The following is a 19,373-nucleotide window of genomic DNA, read 5'->3' as shown; positions in this document are numbered from 1 at the left end:
GGCGTCTGGGTGGCTCAGTCGACTGGTTGAGCGTCCGACTTTGGCTCAGGTCATGATCTCACGGTGAGTGGGTTTGAGCCCCGCGTCGGGCTCTGTGCTGACAGCTCAGAGCCTGGAGCCTGCTTTGGATTCTGTGTCTCCCTCTCTCTCCACCCCTCCCCTGCTCATGCTCTCAAAACAAAAAAACGTTAAAAACAAACAAACAAAAACAGCCCTCACCTGGCCAAGGGTGAAGCCCTCTCCTCTGAGACTCTTTATTGATCACTTAAAAGATGGATACAGAGCACTCTACAGGACAATTCTCACTTTGTACATATGTGTATATCTACCAACACACATACAACGCATAACTTTTTTTCTCTACACACACATGCGTGCGTGCGCGCAGAGGACGGGAAACGTGGCTAGAAGTTAACGGTGGTCATCTCTGGGTAGTGGGATTACAGGTGATTTTTATCATTCCATTTTATGCTTTTCAGTGTTGGCGAGTTTTCCGTAGAGAGCCTGCTGTGGCTTGAAATATGCAGGAAAGAATGACTGGGAAACAAAGAGATGACCGGAATGGAATGCATTTCTGTGCGGACCAGTACAGACCAGTGTCCTCGGGTCTCTGGTCACGCAGCGCCTCCTTTCCATGGCCCAGGCCCTCTGTAACCTGGCCGCCGACCCCTCGTTCCTGCTGCACTAAGCCACACACTCTAAGAGGAACGTTAAAAAATTGTTTTTACGAATTTCCTTCTCACTCGCGTCTCCGGGCCTTTGCACATGCTGTTCCCTTTGCACCCTGTCTCTCCTGGACTCTACACCCCATGCACCTTTTTCCCTTTGTTGATTTCAATCTGCATCCCTTTTCTGGAATCAACATGACTCAGCTTTTCTGAGTCCGGTGAGTCCTTCTAGCAAATCACTGAGCCTGAGGTGGTTCGGGGGACCCCCAACACCAGGAGATTCAAAGATTCAAAGACGTGGTTCTTGCAAAATCCTTCATAAGGGGCCTGGGACCCAATAAATGAGAAATGCAAGGGATTCAGTTCCTCTGTGCCTCAGTTTCCTCCTCTGCAAACTGGGGGTCATAATCATCCCAGACTTATGGTTGCCTATAAGCAACCATAAGCAACCATAATTATGGATGCTTATAATTTGGGGTGAAGGAGCTCTTCCTGAACAAGGGAGGGAAATTAAGAGCCATGAAAGAAAAGATGAGAAAACCTGGTTTGTCAAAACTAGAAAACAAAACCAAAACCAAAAAACTTTTGTAGGGCAAAAGACACCCTAAACAAGCATTAGGGACAAGGAATGCAGGCCTTTCTCAAAGGAATCGGAGCGTCCAAATAAGCAGCTGAAAATACGCCAAACCAGGTAGGGACCATCCAGAAGCACAGCCCATGTCCCCCCTGCCAAGCTTCTTACCCCTCGGCTCCCATGAGAGGTCGGCCAGAAAGTGTCCCCACCTCAAGCAAGGGGCCAAGGGGTGGTATGCAGATTCTAAGAAGGGCACCTACGAGTCACTAGGAGAAAGACCGAGCAGCCTACAAATAGGGGCTGTGGTACGTTGGGTAACGGACCCCAACATGTCCGCATCCCAATGCCCAGAACCTGTGAGTCTCACTTCATATGGCAAAAGGGACTTTGCAGATGTGATGAGGTTAATTAAGGATCTTGAAATGGGGAGGTTATCCTGGATTACCCAGGTGGGCCCTAACCCCAGTGACAAGTGTCCTCATAAAAGACGGGAGAGACGACACGGACGCACAGAGCAGAAAGCCACGTGAAGACAGAGGCAGAGACCAGAGGGATGTGGCCGCCCTGGAACGCCGGTGGGGGCGGGGCAGGGGGGCACCAGCAGCTGGAAGAGGCAAGGAACACGTTCTCCCCTTAAGGGAGGGAGGACTGACCTGCCGACACCTTGATTTCAGTCCGATGACCCCGGTTTCGGTTTCCTGTCATCCAGAACGGTTAGAGAATACAGACGTATTGTATTAAGCCAGCGAGCTTTGTAGTTTGTAACGGCAGCCACAGGAAACTTACACAACGGACAAAAGAATGGAACAGATACTTCACAAAACAAAATACTAAGAATCACCGATAAGCTCATGTAAAGATGCTCGACACCATTACTCATCTGAGAAAGATCAATTGAAACCACGGTAAAATACCTCTACATACTTGCCAGGATGGTTAAAATGAGAGGGGAGAGAAAAAAGAAAAGGAAGAAAGGAAGGAAGGAAAGCAGGGAGGGAGGGAAGAAAGAAAGAAAGAAAGAAAGAAAGAAAGAAAGAAAGAAAGAAAGAAAGAAAGAAGGAAAGAAAGAAAGAGAGAAAGGAAGGAAGAAAAGAGAGAGAAAGGAAGGAAAGAAGGAAGGAAGGGAGGGAAGGAGGGAGGAAGGGAGGGAGGGAGGGAGGGAAGGAGGAAGGAAGAAAGGAAGGAAGGAAGGAAGGAAGGAAGGAAGGAAGGAAGGAAGGAAGGAAGGAAGGAAGGAAGGGTTCCTGGGTGGCTCAGTCAGTTAAACCTCTGACTCTTGATTGTGGCTCAGGCCATGAACTCACGGCTCACGAGTTCAAGGCTTGAGTCAGAGTCTGTGCTGACAGCTCAGAGCCTGGAGCCTGCTTCAGGCTGTGTTTCTCTCTCTCTCTCTCTCTCTCTGCCCCTCCCCTGCTCACGTTATGTCTATCTCTCTCAAAAATAAATAAACATTTGGGGCACCTGAGTGGCTCAGTCGGTTGAGCGTCTGACTTCGGCTCAGGTTATGATCTCACGGCTTGTGAGTTCAAGCCCCATGTCGAGCTCTGTGCTGACAGCTCAGAGCCTGGAGCCTGCTTCAGATTCTATGTCTCCCTCTGTCTCTGCCCCTCCCCTGCTCATGCTCTGTCTGTCTGTCTCTCTCTCTCAAAAATAAACAAACATTTAAAAAAATAATAATAAATAAACATTTTTAAAAAAGAGAGAGGAAGGAAGGAAGGAAGGAAGGAAGGAAGGAAGGAAGGAAGGAAGGAAGGAAGGAAAGACTGAAAGGAAAAAGGCAAGACTGTCAACATGAAGCATTGTCCGGGATAAGAAGCTGCTGGAACTTTCATACAGGCTGGGGTGGGGGAGGATTGGGAGGAGAACAGCATACCGTAGGGTCAATTACTTTTTAAAAAACTGGCCGGGGGCGCCTGGGTGGCGCAGTCGGTTAAGTGTCCGACTTCAGCCAGGTCACGATCTCGCGGTCCGTGAGTTCGAGCCCCGCGTCGGGCTCTGGGCTGATGGCTCGGAGCCTGGAGCCTGTTTCCGATTCTGTGTCTCCCTCTCTCTCTGCCCCTCCCCCATTCATGCTCTGTCTCTCTCTGTCCCAAAAATAAATAAAAACGTTGAAAAAAAAATTAACAACAACAACAAAAAAAACCGGCGGTTTCTCCAAAGGGTAAACATACTCTCGTGCTATGACTCAGCAATCCCACCCCTACATATACCCAAGCGCAATGCCCACCCAAGCCTTGTGCCAGACCAGTCCTAGGAGCTTTGCCCCTAACAGGGAAAGCCCAGAGATCTGCCTGCTGGCCAACCGGTCACCGGTAACCCACCCACTGGCAACAAAGAAGAACAGACAATTGCAACACAGAACAACACAGATGCATCTCTCAGATACTATGTTGAGCTAAAGAAGCCAGATAAAAAAAAAAAAAAAAAAAAAAGGAACATTCCATAGAGTCCACTGATACAAAGTTCAGGAACGGGCAAATCTAATCTACAGAATTCAGGATAGTGGTTACAGCTGGGAGGGTGTGCCCTTTGAGCCAGGTGGACACATCAGATGTGACAGAACCCTCGGTGACCTGCCTCCCTCCAGGTCACAACCGCCCTTACCTGGTGGAGCATGGCCTGAGCACCGCCGTTCCAGGGCGAGGGGGTCTTACTCTAAAACCAGGGTCCCAAGCCCAAGCCCGCCACCTCCACTTCCTCCTTTCTCTGGGGGGTCCCGACTGGACACCAGGAGCGTTCCTTGATGGGGGGGGGGTCGAGATAAAGAAGGTCAGTGACACAGCACGAGGGCGAGCGCAGTGACGTCAGAGGTTACCAAGGACGAGAACGGCCTTTCCAGCCCTCGCTGGCTACAATTCAGAATAGCAAAAACCTGCCGCCCAAACCTAAAGCGACCGGGGGATGGGCAAGGGCAGGGGCTCTATTTCCTCGTGCCTGGTCCTGCTACGGCCTCCCCATCTTAGGACATGACAGCGTTTCCCTTCTAGGAGCACGGAACAAAAACCTTGAGGCTGTCAATGGCGCCCCCACGTCCCATCGCTCAGCAAATCCCGTCTGTCCCACCTCTGAAATATTAGTATGCTCAGAACCCCACTTCCCCCCACCTCCACTGTCTCTGCCTCGTCCCGCCACCGTGGACAAACACGGTCGTCTCTCCGCTGGGCTGACCACCTCCAGCTTTGCCCCTTAGAGCCTCTGTCGGGGGGGGGATCCCAGGTCAGCTCACGTCCCTCCTCTGCGCAGAGCTCCCCGTGGCTCATGTGCCTCGCCTGGGATAAAAAAGCCAAAGGCTCAAGGAGCCCACTCTATGTAGGTTTGTATAATACGTACCTATGCATATGCCTTTCTTTATGGAACGGAATACGAGAGAAAAGTACCAGAATGCAACACATATGGGAAGAGCAATTACTGTTTAGAGAAACTTATGTTCTGACAATATATATAACATCTAACATATGACGTTGACATATGTGTTATATATTACATACGATAAGTTCTGTATGTTTATGATACATACGAGGTATATATGTGACATGTGTATCTGTAGTTTTTCTTCGTGAAAATACAATACGAAATATCAGACTGCACTGCACATATTAAGGGTATTTGGTGAAATTTTCATCCCAGTGGGTACACACACAATACATACATATATATATATATATATATATATATATATATATACACACACACACACACACATATATAGTATATATATATACACATATATAGTATATATATATAGACACATATATATGTATATATGTATACATATATATGTATACATATATATACACACATATATATTTTTTAACGTTTATTTATTTTTGAGACAGAGGGAGACAGAGCATGAATGGGGGAGGGTCAGAGAGAGGGAGACACAGAATCTGAAACAGGCTCCAGGCTCTGAGCCGTCAGCACAGAGCCCGACGCGGGGCTTGAACTCACGGACCGTGAGATCATGACCTGAGCCGAAGTCGGACGCTTAACCGACTGAGCCACCCAGGCGCCCCTATACTGTATATATATTCTACAGTATAATAATAATATATATATATTGTACAGTACTCTGTTACAGATTACATAAAAATATTAAAAAAAAATTTTTTTCAACGTTTATTTATTTTTTTGGGACAGAGACAGAGCATGAACGGGGGAGGGGCAGAGAGAGAGGGAGACACAGAATCGGAAGCAGGCTCCAGGCTCTGAGCCATCAGCCCAGAGCCTGACGCGGGGCTCGAACTCACGGACCGCGAGATCGTGACCTGGCTGAAGTCGGACGCTTAACCGACTGCGCCACCCAGGCGCCCCATAAATATTTTTATATTCCGTTATATACTAGGCTACATAATGCACGAATTATGCCATACTTAGAACACATACAGAGTGTGAACTGTGAATTCTATAAATACGTGTATGGCGGACTGTATGAGCTCTGCTTCCCGCTGTGGCTCGCTGCCCTGGCTGAGATGCAGACTTTAGATCTGTGCGCCGTAGGGTTATGGCGGAATCTTTGGGGAACGAGACGCGTGCGGGTGGGAGGGGAGGGAAGCCGGGCTGGCTCGGCCGTGGCTGAGGCGCGATGCTTCAGTCAATCCCGTGGGCTGCCCAGAGCTGGGACGGGCCTCCAGAGCTGTGCCAAATGAGACAAGGTGCCAGCCTTCGCTCCCACCCGATTCCCCTTGCTCACTCCATTCTGTGGGTCAGTAAACTTTTTGTGTTGATTTATGGAACCTCTGTGCCCAACGTGGGGCTCCAACTCATGACCCTGAGGTCAAGAGTGGCACCCTCTTCCGACTGAGTCAGCCAGGAGTCCCCCCGGGGGGGGGGGGAGCAGTGAACTCTTCACGTCAAGGGCCAGGGGGTAAATACTTTCATCCCTGAAGGCCATAGGATATCCATCGCAAAGACTCAACTCTGCCAGTGGAGTTCTTACAGTTGCCTTTGGGGCTCATCTCAGAAGAGCCACCCTGATTTAAATGAGCCACCCCCATCACCCCAGAACTCTGCCACTGGACTAGCCCTTTACTTCTTGACTGTTCATCCCCTGCACTAGATGTCAGCTCCGTGATGGGGAGAAGCCTGATCTCGGGCCTGGCTGGTTCCCAGCTACTAGAATGGGGCCAGGCACACCATAGGTGCTCGGTAAACGTTTGTCTAACGACAGAGTGGAGGATGTCCGCTCCATTCTCCTTTGGGCATGCTCCCCTCCTGCTGTCCACTGGGGCCGGGGGCCCAGGCCTGGCCACTCAAGAGTCACAGTGGCTAGCACAGAGATGGTCACGTGGGCTCATGAATCAGGCAGGGGCTGAGCGAAGTCCATTGTCTCTAGGGGTGGCTTTCTCCAGGCAAGGGCCTGCCCAACTGGGAAACCAAGGCAGGGGACAACAGGGCCCGCCAGATGGGAGAGGCGGAGCCCTCGGGACCCGGTGTGAGGCTTCTGTAAGCCAGTGTAAATGGGTTTCTGTTTTTTTCCACCCTAGTCCTGAGTCCCTCAGGTGGGAGGGGTCTGGATTCAGTAAGGCCCCTTCTTCCCTCATCACCTCGGGGCAGGCTAACATTGGAAAAAGAAACGTCTGACTGGGCGGGTCCCCTCACTGGACTGCGAGCTCCACGAGAGCAGGGTTGGGCTGTCTTGGTCACTGCCTGGGACCTCGGCACGACATAGAACAGGGGCCGGGCACACAGTGGACACCTGAGCGAAAGTGGGGAAAAAAATTTAAAAAGACACTTTTTTTCCTCAGGTTAACGGATTTTTTTTTTTTAAAGCTTTTATTTATTTAAGTAATCTCTACACACAACGTGGGGCTTGAACTCACGACACCGACTGAGCCAGCCAGGTGCCCTGAGATTAAAAAAAATTTTTTTTAAATGTTTATTTATTTTTGAGAGAGACAGAGAGACAGAGACAGAGACAGGACTTGAGTGGGGGAGAGGCAGAGAGAGAGAGAGAGAGAGAGGGAGGCACAGAATCTGAAGCAGGTTCCAGGCTCTGAGCCATCAGCCCAGAGCCCGACGCGGGGTTCAAACTCACGAACCACGAGATCATGACCTGAGTGGAAGTCGGACGCTTAACCGAATGAGCCACCCAGGCGCGACCCCCCCCCCCCGAGATTTTTTAAAAATATATATTAAAAAAGACATCAACTTGAAGACAACCGACCTCATTTGCATATTTATTCTACCCCTCTCCCCAAGTCGCAAAGGTACACAAAAGTTTAGCTAGCAGGAAACCAGAATGATGACCAAGCCTCCAGCCTCCGCCTCGTGCACTTTGAGAGGGGATTCCTTGCATTTCCACACACCCTGATCCTACCCGCCCCCCAACACTCACACAGTGGGTGAAGCCGCTGCCTCCCACAAGGACTGGCCACATGGAAGGACACGCGGGGCTGAGTGCTGAGTCTCGGAGCTGTGACAGCAATGCCACGTCAGGGTCAAGATTGGGCAGGGGTTAGGAGCTTGGGCTGTGGTGGAGACTGCCCCTCTCCAGGTCCCATGTTGCTCCTTCCCTGCCTGCGTGATCTTGGGCAGGTGACTCCCCCTTTCTGTGCCTCGATGTCCTCATGAATGAAATAAAAAAAATACTGTTAGTAGCTACTTATTTATTGACATAATGGGTGTGTGTGTGGGGGGGTGAGGAGCATGGCAGTCCCTGCCTCCGGCAACCTGTGCTCCAGAGGTGGGTCAGTGCCAGAGTAGACCCCCGGGAGTAGCCATGGAAACCAGGCACTGAGGCTGCTCACCCAGCTCTGCCCATCACCCCTCCACACAGTGGTCTCTCTCTCCATCTTCTCCTCCTTTATCCACTCAGGTCACTTCCAATTTTATGATTTTTTGATTGGTTTATTTATTTGAGAAAGAGCGAGCGAGCACGAGCAGGGAAGGGGAAAAGACAGAGAGGGAGAGAGAGAATTCCAGTTCGGGGCTTGAACCCACGAACCACGAGATCATGACCTGAACCGGGACCAAGAGTCGGGATGCTCAACGGACTGAGCCACCCAGGAGCCCAAGGCCATTTCCAATTTTAAAGACACCTCCACCCAGGACACCCTCCACATGCGCTTCTCCCCCTCTTCCCGAAAGAATTAAGATGATGCTTCAGAACCCATGTTTCTTGGTTTTCTACCTGGGCAGATCACCCTCCGGGCCCCCACTCTGGTCCCTTGGCCCCCTGGAAGCGAGGTGAGGGAGGACAGAGGTGAGAGTAGGCTGGCCCCTCCCCCTTCACCTACGGCTTCTGGGAACCGGGCCCAAGTAAAATGGATCTTGGATCTAACCCCATTCATTAAATGCTAAGATTTCAGGTGTACTCTGGGGCCACTGTGGCTAGGAACTGAGGGCCCCCCGACCCTCAACACCGCCTCTGGGAAATGCTTTGGGCCTCTGTGTAGAGCCCTAACCAACACCCCTCCTCAGTCACTGCCTTCCGGCCCCTCTCTCTTCCTCCTCCGGCATCAGTACCCTCAAGCATCCTGCAGCCCCCTCCATTCCCTTCCCTGTGCACCCCCTGGCCCCACTCTGCTCTTACTACTTCACCGCCTTGGACTTTGGGGACTTGGGCCAGTCCCCTTGCTTCTCCTGGGCCTCAGGGTTCCAGTCTGGGAAAGGGTTCACAGGATGACTGCCCACGCACGCACATCAGCTTCTCTAATCCTAACGTGTCTCGTTGTACTCATTTTGGAGGTCCCTGTGTTCTCAGACACACCCTGAAGATTATTCCAGACAATATCTACAGTCTGAAGCGCAGAAGGCAGACTGGTGGACTGGTGGGACCCACACCCCTCCCACATCAGGGAGATTCCTGGAAGAGACACCAGGTAGTAAAGGACGGTTCCTGGACTGTTCCGATCACTCTTGTGGGGAAGGCCAAATGTCCTGTGGGGCTGGCAAGAGTCCCAGCGCTCTCTTGGGGTGGGGAGGTGTAGCGGGCTCAATGCTGACTCCCCCAGAGACATGTCCACATAGTAAACCATGGGATGTGTGACTGCGAGCATATCTGGGGGGGGGAACCCCACCTCTGTAAATAAGTTAAGGATCCTGAAGTGAAGTCATCCTAGATTTAGGGCGGGCCCTGAATCCAATGACAGGTGTCTTTACCAGAGACAGAAGAGGAAACAAAGCCCACGCGAAAAGGGCGCAGAGACTGGAGATCTGCGGCCACACGCCAAGGAATGCCTGAAGTCACCAAAAGTTAGAAGAGGCAAGGGAAGATCCTCCCGTAGCGCCTTCGGACGGGTGTGGCCCCGCTGACACTTTGATTTCGGATCTCTGGCCTCCAGAACCGTGAGATGGCAAATCAAGTCTGTGGTCATTGGGTATGCTAGCCCCAAGGAAACGAATAAAGGTTAAGACCAACTGGTGGCCTAGACCAGTGGGATGGAGGTGGGACTGGAGGCAACGAAGGCCCGGGGGTACTACTGCATGAAGGGGGGCTGGTGGGCCAGCCCGGAGCCCCAGAGGAAAAGGGCAAGGGCACCCAGGTCCCCAGATTTGGATGGAAGCCGAGGAATGTGATCGTCTAGCCCGTGGCTGGCAGGCCTCTGACAGGCGACTGAAGAACATAGCGCGGAAGGTGGGGAAGGACGGCAGGAAAGGCTCATGGGCCCTGAAGGCAGGTCCACAGGCTGAAGCTGGATTGGCCAGAGGCGGGGTCGACTTTTCCGCCATGGAAGGGGTGTTGGGAGAGCACTGCCACGGAAGGCCCTGCAGTCATCCGGGCGGGCTGCGCCGTGGACTAGGCTTGCGGGCTGGGGGGAGTCTGCTGGAATATTCCACTTGGGGTCTTGGTAGGGCACCACAGATCAGGTTAAGGGGGGGGCGTATTAACATTCAGTGGGTCGACTGCAAGCCAAGATCCCCCTTTTCTTCCCCTCAGAGAGAGTGGTGATGCCCAGCTGGAACCCACCTTAGATGAGGGGGACAGAAAGTCACTGAAAGACACAGCATTTCTTTATAGTGGTCTGCACCTGTTGACGAGGGGAAGGGGGTGTTCCGGTGAAAAGGATGAGAGTCCCGGGGAAAGGTGACACTTATCAGGTAACTGGGGGGATGGGAGGGTGGGGAGGAAACAGCTTGATTCGGCTCAAGTCGGGGGTCCCTTTTTCTCCTGCCAGGAGACCCAGCCCGTTGTCCAGGCTGGGACCCCATAGGTCTGTGTGGTTTGGGGTGGGGGTGCCGTGATGAGCGCCGTGGGCTGTACCCACGAGCTGGAGGAAGCCTTGCTGGAGCTTCACCTGCTGGGGGCCGGTCCCGTGGAAGGTACCACTGATCAGTAGGGGATGACCGAATCCAAGTTCCATCGAGATCCCGGTGGTTTCCGCTGGGCCAGCACAGGCAGGGACAGTGTGGGGAGAAGGCCACATCAGAGCACACACGACCACGTCCAAGTTCAGACTTCGGCAGACTCCTGATCCTTGGATGCGGACACTGCCTTGGACGCGGATGCCACCTGGGGCACGGACGCTGCTTGGGGCGCATCCCGGGCGCAGAGCTGGGCGCGCACCTCTCGCATCTGCGCCTGCAGCTCCTCCAGCGCGCTCTGCGCAGGCGCGGCCTGCGTCTGTGCCTGCGCCTGTGCCTGCAGGGTCTCCAGCGCCAGGGCCAGGCGGCCCACTTCGTCCCGCATCGCGTCCCAGGCGGCCTGCTGCTCCTCCTCCTTGTGACGCTGGTGCGCCTGGTGGCGCCAGTACTCCAGCACCAGGCAGCCGCCGCCCACGATGAAGATGGTGGCCTCACCCAGCAGCTCGGCGCCCAGCTCGGCGGCCGCGTCCTCATTCAGCGGCTTGATGACCGTGCCCCGGAAGCCCATGATGCGCATCTTGGTCCGCATCTCCACCCAGTGGTACACTGCGGGGGAAGAGAGGGGTCAGGTCCTGCGCCAGGAGCCCCCTCCAAGCCCCACCCCTCCGCGTTTCGGTGTCCAGGTTGGCGCAATGGGCACACCACAGCCAGAATCACTGGGGATCGCTTTAAGCAAGACCTGCGCTGGCCTACCTAGCCCAGAGAACGGGAGCCCAGGCGGCTTTTTGAATCGCCCAGAGGATTCTGCCAAGTAGCCAGGAATGAGAAACCCTGGGGGCCGCGCCCCTGTAGGGTTACAAGCAGCTCCCAGGACACAAAGTCCCGGGAAGGTGTAAAGGCTCTGTTGCCAGAGGCTTCTGAGCTCCCGCTGCTCCTCCCCTCAAGCCACCAGCAGACCAGCCAAGCATCCCTGGACGCAGTCGTCCGACCTGCTTCTCAGAAGCAAGGCACATCCCCCCCCCCCCGCCCCACTTTCTTTCTGAATCTTCCCAAAATTTAGAGTTAGGGCTGCAGCGTAAGGGCGGGTACCCTCCTGGGCTCCAAAGAAAGGGCAGCTGAAACGTGGGAATGGATGCGAGGCGACTTGGACCACGGGGGTAATTTGCAAGTCTGGTGGCTCCCCTCCTAGATTTTTCACCAGCCCCGAGGACGGAGCTAACAGTCCTGTGCGCTCTCTGCGGTGAGGTTTTGGGCACGTACCTTGGAAGAAGCTCGCGAGTTGACTGGGCGGGTGTTGCTGCAACAAAAGCTTCCTTGCCTAGCTGCCGCTTTGTGCAGGGAAATTCTCAGCATCTGAGTCTTAAAAACCGAGGCAGCATTGACGCTGGACCCTGACTCCTTCCTGCGGTAATTCACACTCATCCAGGATACACGAAATTGCTGGGGACGCCTGCCTAGCTCACTCGGAGATTCATTTCCAACACAGCACTTACTTTATTTTTAATGTTTAATAACTACCCATGCAAATGACTGGTGTATGAAATGTTTCGAGTCAATTGTGGGCTCGTCTTTTTAAAAAATCCACAGGAAAACATTTTCACGTTTACAACCTTTCGGCCAACGGAAGCTACACGACAATTACAATTTGGATTTCTGTGCGTGTTTGGGTTGCTGACACATCCTTTGGTAGACAGAATTCTGCAGGGGAAGTGTAAACAGAAGTTCAAGGACAAAGTTCAAGGCATAATGTGAAATTCCTGACTGCAAAGGAACAGCTCGTTCATTTTTTTTTTCCCCTTTAAACTGAAATTGCAGACAGCAGATCACAGCAGTTATATGGATTGCATTAGATACTTGGAAGGGAAGATGGCACCAATCCGTTTGGAAATATCAATATTCATGCACACCAGAAATTATATCCTCTGCAGCGACTTGAATTCAGGAAGACAAGGTTTAGCTGTCACCTTGAAAATGCGCTAGAGGGTATACAGCCTTTCAATTTTCTAAAAGGGCGGGGCGCCTGGGTGGCTCAGCTGGTTAAATGTCTGACTTCGGCTCAGGTCATGACCTCAGGGTTTGTGAGTTCGAGCCCTGCATCAGCACAGAGCCCGATTCAGATCCTCTGCCTCTCTCTCTGCCCCTCCCCTGCTTGTGCTCTTTCTCAAAAAATAAATAAGATTGGCAAACACAGCATTTTCTAAAAATGGGGTAGGGCAGCATAAAACGTTTGGCGAGCTCTGCCTGGAGCCAGCAGGAAGTAAGATCTGAGGAGGAGCGCACCCGGGGCCCTCCCGTGACCTGCCCGCGGCCGCAGTCACCATTACTAACTACTACTTGTTACGGAGACCCTGGTGGTGTGGGGTTCCTGGAGTCCAGGCGGTGCCGACCCCTCCCACACTGAGGTCCCAGCTTCGGGCCGACCTGGGGTCCACCTGGAGCTCTGCCACCTACAGCGATGACAGCCCACGCTGGGCCACCTCTGTCAAATGAGGAGATGATGACCACACCCCAGCCCCCAGGAGCCGGCCTGCATCTGTCACGTGATCCTTTATGTCCGGCCCATGAAGCACAGTGGCCGGAGGGTGGTGAGGAGACAGCACCAGCTTCTATTGGCATCCCTGGGCGAATGTCTCAGCATCTCACTGTAGACAAGTGTGAGGACCGGGGCCAGTGGGCGGGGGTCTGGGTGTGCAAACGGGAGCGGGCACGAGGGGTGGGGGCACACGTCCAGGCACAGGAAATTCAGTTGCAGGGTGTGTGTGTGAGAGAGACAAGGCTTTCGGGGCAGGGCTGATGGCAGTCTCTCAGGCTAGTAGCCAGACTTGGGGTTCAGGAAACAAGGTCCATGTGGGAAAGGAGAATTGGGAAGAAGGGGTAGTTGGAAAGAACAGGCCCTCAGATGTCTCCCAGGCACCTCACACTCACTGTGTGCAAACCTGACCCCAGAGACACTTGTTCCTCCTCCTGGGTCCATCCTGTCACCAGGCCAGAGACCTGGGACTCAGGTACCCCCCCCACCCCCTCAGCCAAGTGTCTAGTCTGCTGCGTGAACGTTTCTCCCAAACCCTCATCCGCTGTCCGGGTCCAGGCTCTGCCCCAGCTCTGACCGATGTCCCCTCCCTGACCTCCCTATTCAGGGATCTCTGTCCCTCCTGCACACGCTGTGTACTTCCTTCAGAGCATCCATCACAACTGGGAATGATCTGGTCACCCAGTCGCTTGTTTGGACCCCAGAGGGCAGGGTCCAGGACCATCACAGCCACTGCTGTGTCCCCCGCACTGGCCAGCAGCACGCTAAGCACACACAGTGGGTCCCTGTCCCAGCATCAGCCCCCTGCTGACCTACGGCAGCAGCCAGGAGCCGGTTAAAACAAAACAAAAACAAAAAAAGAAACGACCATTCTTTTCCTTAATAAAAATGACACATTACATGCAAATAAAGTACTCAAACTATAAAGTTAGAAGTCAGAAGTCCTGATCCTTAGGCCCACCCCAGTGGCCCCCTAGATCTCGCCCTAACTAGCCTTTTTCTCTGCTGGCATCATGGCCCTGGTATCTGATAAGAAGCGTACTTTGCTCACCTCTATTTCTGAATTTTTCAACTGGAAATTCACTGCTATTTACGCATTGTCTATTGAACCCCCCCCCCCCCCCCCCCGCCCAGCCCAAGTATAAAAGATGAGACCTTTGTCTCCACATACCTGTCCTTCCTCCGTCCCCTGTCTCTCCATTTTTACGATGATCTGTACCCACTTCTTGTACTATATGCTTATCACTGTCTCCCTCCTTTCGAGCTCCCCTCCCCACCGCCAGGCCAGATCATTCTTCCACGTTATCCAGGTTTGACTCACAAGTGGTTCAGTGGTTACAGCAGAACCTTCTAGACTCTGTGCCAAGTCAGAAGAGTGAAAATAAACAGCATATACCATGTGACAATTGCGGACACACTGTCCAGTGGGATGTGCTTAATCTAGAGAGGGGCCCCCCTGGTGGGCTATGTCACGAAGGGGGCCACCCGGAGGAGACGGTCTCAGCAGTGAGGTCGGATGGCATCTCTACTCTGACATTCCATCAAGCCCCTTAGAATTCCACCCTGTGTCAGTCAGCTCTCAGCTGGACAATGATTTTCTAGAACAACTAGGTCTTCCCTCACACGGTATTTCCAAAACCGCTGGTCTTGTCCCATTAGTGGGTCATGGAATCTAATTTGGTCGCACAGAACGGCATGAAAAATAAGATCATGAATATGACAGGAACCATCAGATGGCCCTTGAGGGCATTACGCTTTAGAGAAGTAAGTCAGAGAAAGGCCAATACCACACAATTTCACTTCCCAAACTCATGGATACAACGTCCCCCACTCCTGCCAGCATTTAACAGAAAACATCAAAGGCGATCGTAAGTAGTCAGGACACGTACTGTCTCACAAAACTTTTCAAGTAGGCTTCTTGCCCGACGCAGAGCCCAACGTGGGGCTTGAACTCATGATCCTGAGATCAAGACCTGAGCTGAGATCAAGAGTCAGACGCTAAATCAACTGAGCCACCCGGGAGCCCTTGTCTCACAAAACTTTTGTTCTTGTTTTGTATGTGACTCTGTGTGTAACTGGAACAGTCAAAATGGTGAAAGCCATTGTCCCAGATTTTGGTTGGAATTCCATGGAATCTACAGGTCATTTTCAAGAAAGTGACATCTTCCCAATGTTGAGTCTTTCGACCCATAAATGTAGTATCTGTCTCCATTTCGTCTTTCCCTGCAAATCTCTTTGATTATATTTATCCCCAGGCATTGATTTTTTTTTTGTTAGATTATATTTATCCCCAGGCATTGATTTTTTTTTGTTACTATCCATGGTATTTTCCTTTTACTTATGATTTTATTCATGGTATTTTAAATTCCATTTTCACTTTGGTTGGGGCTGGTACATAAGAAATACAACTGTTATGTAAATGATTTTTTAATCTGGTGACCTCACTACATTCATTTTTTTCCCCCTTTTTAACGAAATATAACTTACATAAAATGTACAAACAGTAAGTGTAGGGCATGATAATTGAAAAAAAAATTTTTTTTTTTTTTAAGTAATCTCTACACCCAATGTGGGGCTTGAACTCACAACCCTGTGATCAAGGGTCCTATGCTCTACTGACCAAGCCAGCCAGGCATGAGCGGGATAATTTTTTTTTTTTTTTTAATTATTTGAGAGAGAGAGAGGCAGAGTGCAAGCAGGGGAGGGGCAGAGAGAGAGGGAGACACAGAATCTGAAGCAGGCTCCGGGCTCCCAGCTGGGGCTCGAAGCCAGGAACCGTGAGATCGTGACCTAAGCTGAAGTCAGACGCTTAAACTGACTGAGCCACCCAGGTGCCCCAAGCGGGATAATTTTTTAATATGTAAGCACCATGCAGATTAAGATCTAGAATATTCCTGTACTCCAACAGGCTCCCACCCTCAACCCGGCTCTCTTCCAGTCAGTACCCCCCAAAACCACTATTCTGATCTCCCGTGGTAGATGCTACCCCTATACTAAGTCCCATTCTGATTTCATTGTAAATCATTTGTACTCTCTATTCTGCCTTCTTTCACTCTGTATTACGCCTGTGAAATCTACACATCACCATGTGTTTCAGCCCCCCCCCCCCCCCCGCCCCGGTTTATCGCTGAGTAGTCTTCCACTGTGTGGATGGACCAGTCGGGTCATCCACACCCTGCCCATGGGCATGTAGAGTGCGGACAGTAGCAGGTTTCCCAGCAGTGAAAACGGCTGAGTCACAGGACACTGCCTCACCCAGGAGACAGAAAACGGGGAGGCAGGGCTCCTCACCCATCAGCTGATGTACTCACACAGCCTGGGAGAGCAGCCAGGGCTGGGGCCCTGCAACTGTGGCTGTCCCTGGGGTGTGATAAGGGCCACGGCTCACTGTCTTCAGTGGGTTCCTTTGCTGCTGTCTCCGGATAAGTTCTAGAGGGTCCAGGGGACTGCCTTTTTTTTTTTTTTATTTTATTTTAATTCATATGGGATGTCTTATTAGCTATTTTCTCTTATCATGCCTAGAATCATGATTGATGATGCTCTCGAGGTCACCAATAAATAAAAAGCTGAGAAAAGGTTTATCACAAAATGAAATGAAATGTTGGTAATGAACAAATGAATTTGAATAACGTGGCGAGGAACCAGCTCATTCAATAACATACAAACTAGAGGACATGGCTCTTACTGGTGTGTTCACTATGTACAAAGTGAAACACCATTTTTATTATCTGATCACAGAAAATCTGAATATACTTTCTGCGTCCTTGAATTCTGGTTGTATCTTTAGAAGACATAAACCTAAATTCTTTGGGGCGCCTGGGTGGCTCAGTCAGTTAAGCGTCCGACTTCGGCTCAGGTCATGATCTCACAGTTTATGAGTTCGAGCCCCACGTTGGGCTCTGTGATGACAGCTCTGAGCCTGGAGCCTGCTTCGGGTTTTGTGTCTCCCTCTCTCTCCGCCCCTTCCCTATTCGGGTTCTGTCTCTGTCTCTCAAAACTAAATAAAGCATTAAAAAAAATTTTTTTTAATGCACTATTATAACAGTTCAGCTTCATGACTTTTTTTTGAAGTTTATTTTTGAGAGAGAGACAGCACAAGCAGGGGAGGGGCAGAGAGAGAGAATCAACTCCAAGTAGGCTCTATGCTGACAGCACGGAGCCCAATGCCAGGCTCAAACTCGAGAACCGTTGAGATCGTGACCTGAGTCGAAACCAAGAGTCGGACGCTTAAGCAACTGCACCACCCAGACGCCCCCGGCTCCGGGACTTTTTACATTTCTATGTGCCAGTGGTTCTCAGCTAGGGACGATTTTGCCAGTGGTACCTCACAAGTTTTGACAACCAAAAATATCTCCAGGCGTTGCCAACATCCAAGGGAAGGAGCAGTGCGAGGCTTTTTCCCATATGGATATGGAATTGCACCATTTACCGAATGACCATCCTTCCCCCACTGAGCTGCGGGACTCCTTTTGTTGGAAATCCACTTGTTTGTGTCGGTCTCATTTTACACAATCTATTCTGTCCCATTGCTCTATTTGTCTATCCCTGTACCGATACGACTCTGCGTTAATTACTTTAGCTTTCCGGTAAGTCTTGAAATCTGATAGCGTAAACCTTCAAACTTAGTTCCTCCTGAAAATTTTCTATCCCAGGATCTCCAAATTTCCTATAAATTTTAGAATCAACTTGTTTCAAACAACAAAACACGTGTTAGGATGTTTACTGGGATTGCACTGAATCTACAGTTCAATTTGGAGAGCCTTCAAAACAAGGTTACTGAGTCTTCCAGTCCATGAATAAAGTCGTATCTGTTTGCTTGCTTTTGTAAATATTTTATTTTTAAGTACTCTCTACGCTATCATGGGGCTTGAACTCACAACCCTGAGACCAAGAGTCATACTGGGGCGCCTGGGTGGCGCAGTCGGTTGAGCGTCCGACTTCAGCCAGGTCACGATCTCGCGGTCCGGGAGTTCGAGCCCCGCGTCGGGCTCTGGGCTGATGGCTCGGAGCCTGGAGCCTGTTTCCGATTCTGTGTCTCCCTCTCTCTCTGCCCCTCCCCCGTTCATGCTCTGTCTCTCTCTGTCCCAAAAATAAATAAAAATGTTGAAAAAAAAAATTAAAAGAGTCATATGCTCCATCAACTGAGCTAGCTAGGCACCCCTTTATCTATTTTTTAAAGTATTCTTTAATTTCTCTCAGCGATATTTTATGGTTTTCAGAGTAGAGTTCTTACACGTTTTGTTAAATTTATTTCTAGATATTTGAAGAGTTTGAGCATCATTGTGAATGGTATTTTAAAATCCACTGTCCAATTGTTAGTTTGTAGCATGTAGAAATACAACTGATTTCTGTATATGGATCTTGTATCCAGCAATCTTCCCCCAAATCATGTCTTTATCTTAATGGTTTGTTTTAGGTTCTTTGGGCTTATTTATGCACATAGTCACATCATATCGGTCAAAAATCAGTTCTATTTCTTTTTCAGTTTATACGCCTTTAACTAGTTTTTTTTTTTTTGTTTGTTGTTTTTTTTTTTTTTTTTTTTTTTTTTTTTTTTTTTTAAGTGAACTCTACCCCAACACGGGGCTGGAACTCACAACCCTGAGATCCAGAGTCACATGCTCTACCGACTGAGCCAGCCAGGTGCCCCTTATGTAGGCATATATATATATGTATGTGTGTATATGTGAATATATACATATATGTGTGTATTTTTGCCTTTTCACACTAGCTATATCATCCAATATTATGTTGACTGGAAGAGGTGATACTTGTCTTATTCAAAACATTGGGGGAAGTGTTCATTTTAATCTTTAAGTATAAATATGGTGTTAAAAAATTGAATTCTTTTGATGATATAAACTTTGTCAGATTAAGGAAGTTCCTTTCTATTCATAGTTTTTGAAGTGCTTTTATCATGATAGGTGTTGAATTTTATCAAATGCTTTCCCTGTATAATATGATCACATGGTTCTTCTCCTTTCTACTATTCCTAAGCTGAATCACATTGCTTTTCAAATGCTAAACCAACCTTGCGGTCTTAGAAAAAATCCCAATAGGTCGTGATTTATTATCCATCTTACATATTGCTGGATTCTATTTGCTAATATTTTTTGTTTAGGATATTGGAATCCATGTTCACAAGAGATCTTGGCCTAAAGTTTTCCTTTCTTGTAATAGCTTTATTAGGTTTTTGCTATTAGTATTCTACTTGACTCATTAAATAAGAAAGTGTTCCCACTTTCTTTATTATTTAGAAGAGTTTAGATAATGGTATTATTTCTTTCTTAAATGTTTGGGAAAATTTACCAGCAAAGTCATTTTCTTTATGGGAAGGTTTTTAATTATGGATTTGATG

At 50.0% G+C, this 19,373-nt stretch overlaps 1 protein-coding gene across 2 annotated transcripts in view; it reads right to left on the bottom strand.

The window, feature by feature from the left end:
- OPA3 (outer mitochondrial membrane lipid metabolism regulator OPA3) overlaps window positions 1–19,373 on the bottom strand; it is a 76,122-nt gene that overhangs the window by 15,836 nt on the left and 40,913 nt on the right. The window contains exon 2 of one of the 2 annotated variants that reach the window (XM_003997677.5): window positions 7,406–11,091. The exons of the other annotated variant lie outside the window; for it this stretch is intronic. Within the exon in view, the coding sequence (XP_003997726.1) occupies window positions 10,634–11,091 (458 nt within the window). The 3' untranslated portion in view covers window positions 7,406–10,633. Of the gene's footprint in view, window positions 1–7,405; window positions 11,092–19,373 lie in introns of those variants that run through there. 2 annotated transcript variants of the gene reach the window in all.

This window comes from Felis catus, chromosome E2 (assembly GCF_018350175.1).
Source record: "Felis catus isolate Fca126 chromosome E2, F.catus_Fca126_mat1.0, whole genome shotgun sequence".
NCBI classification, from domain to species: Eukaryota; Metazoa; Chordata; class Mammalia; order Carnivora; family Felidae; genus Felis; species Felis catus.
This window is presented reverse-complemented; position numbering and strand designations above follow the sequence as displayed.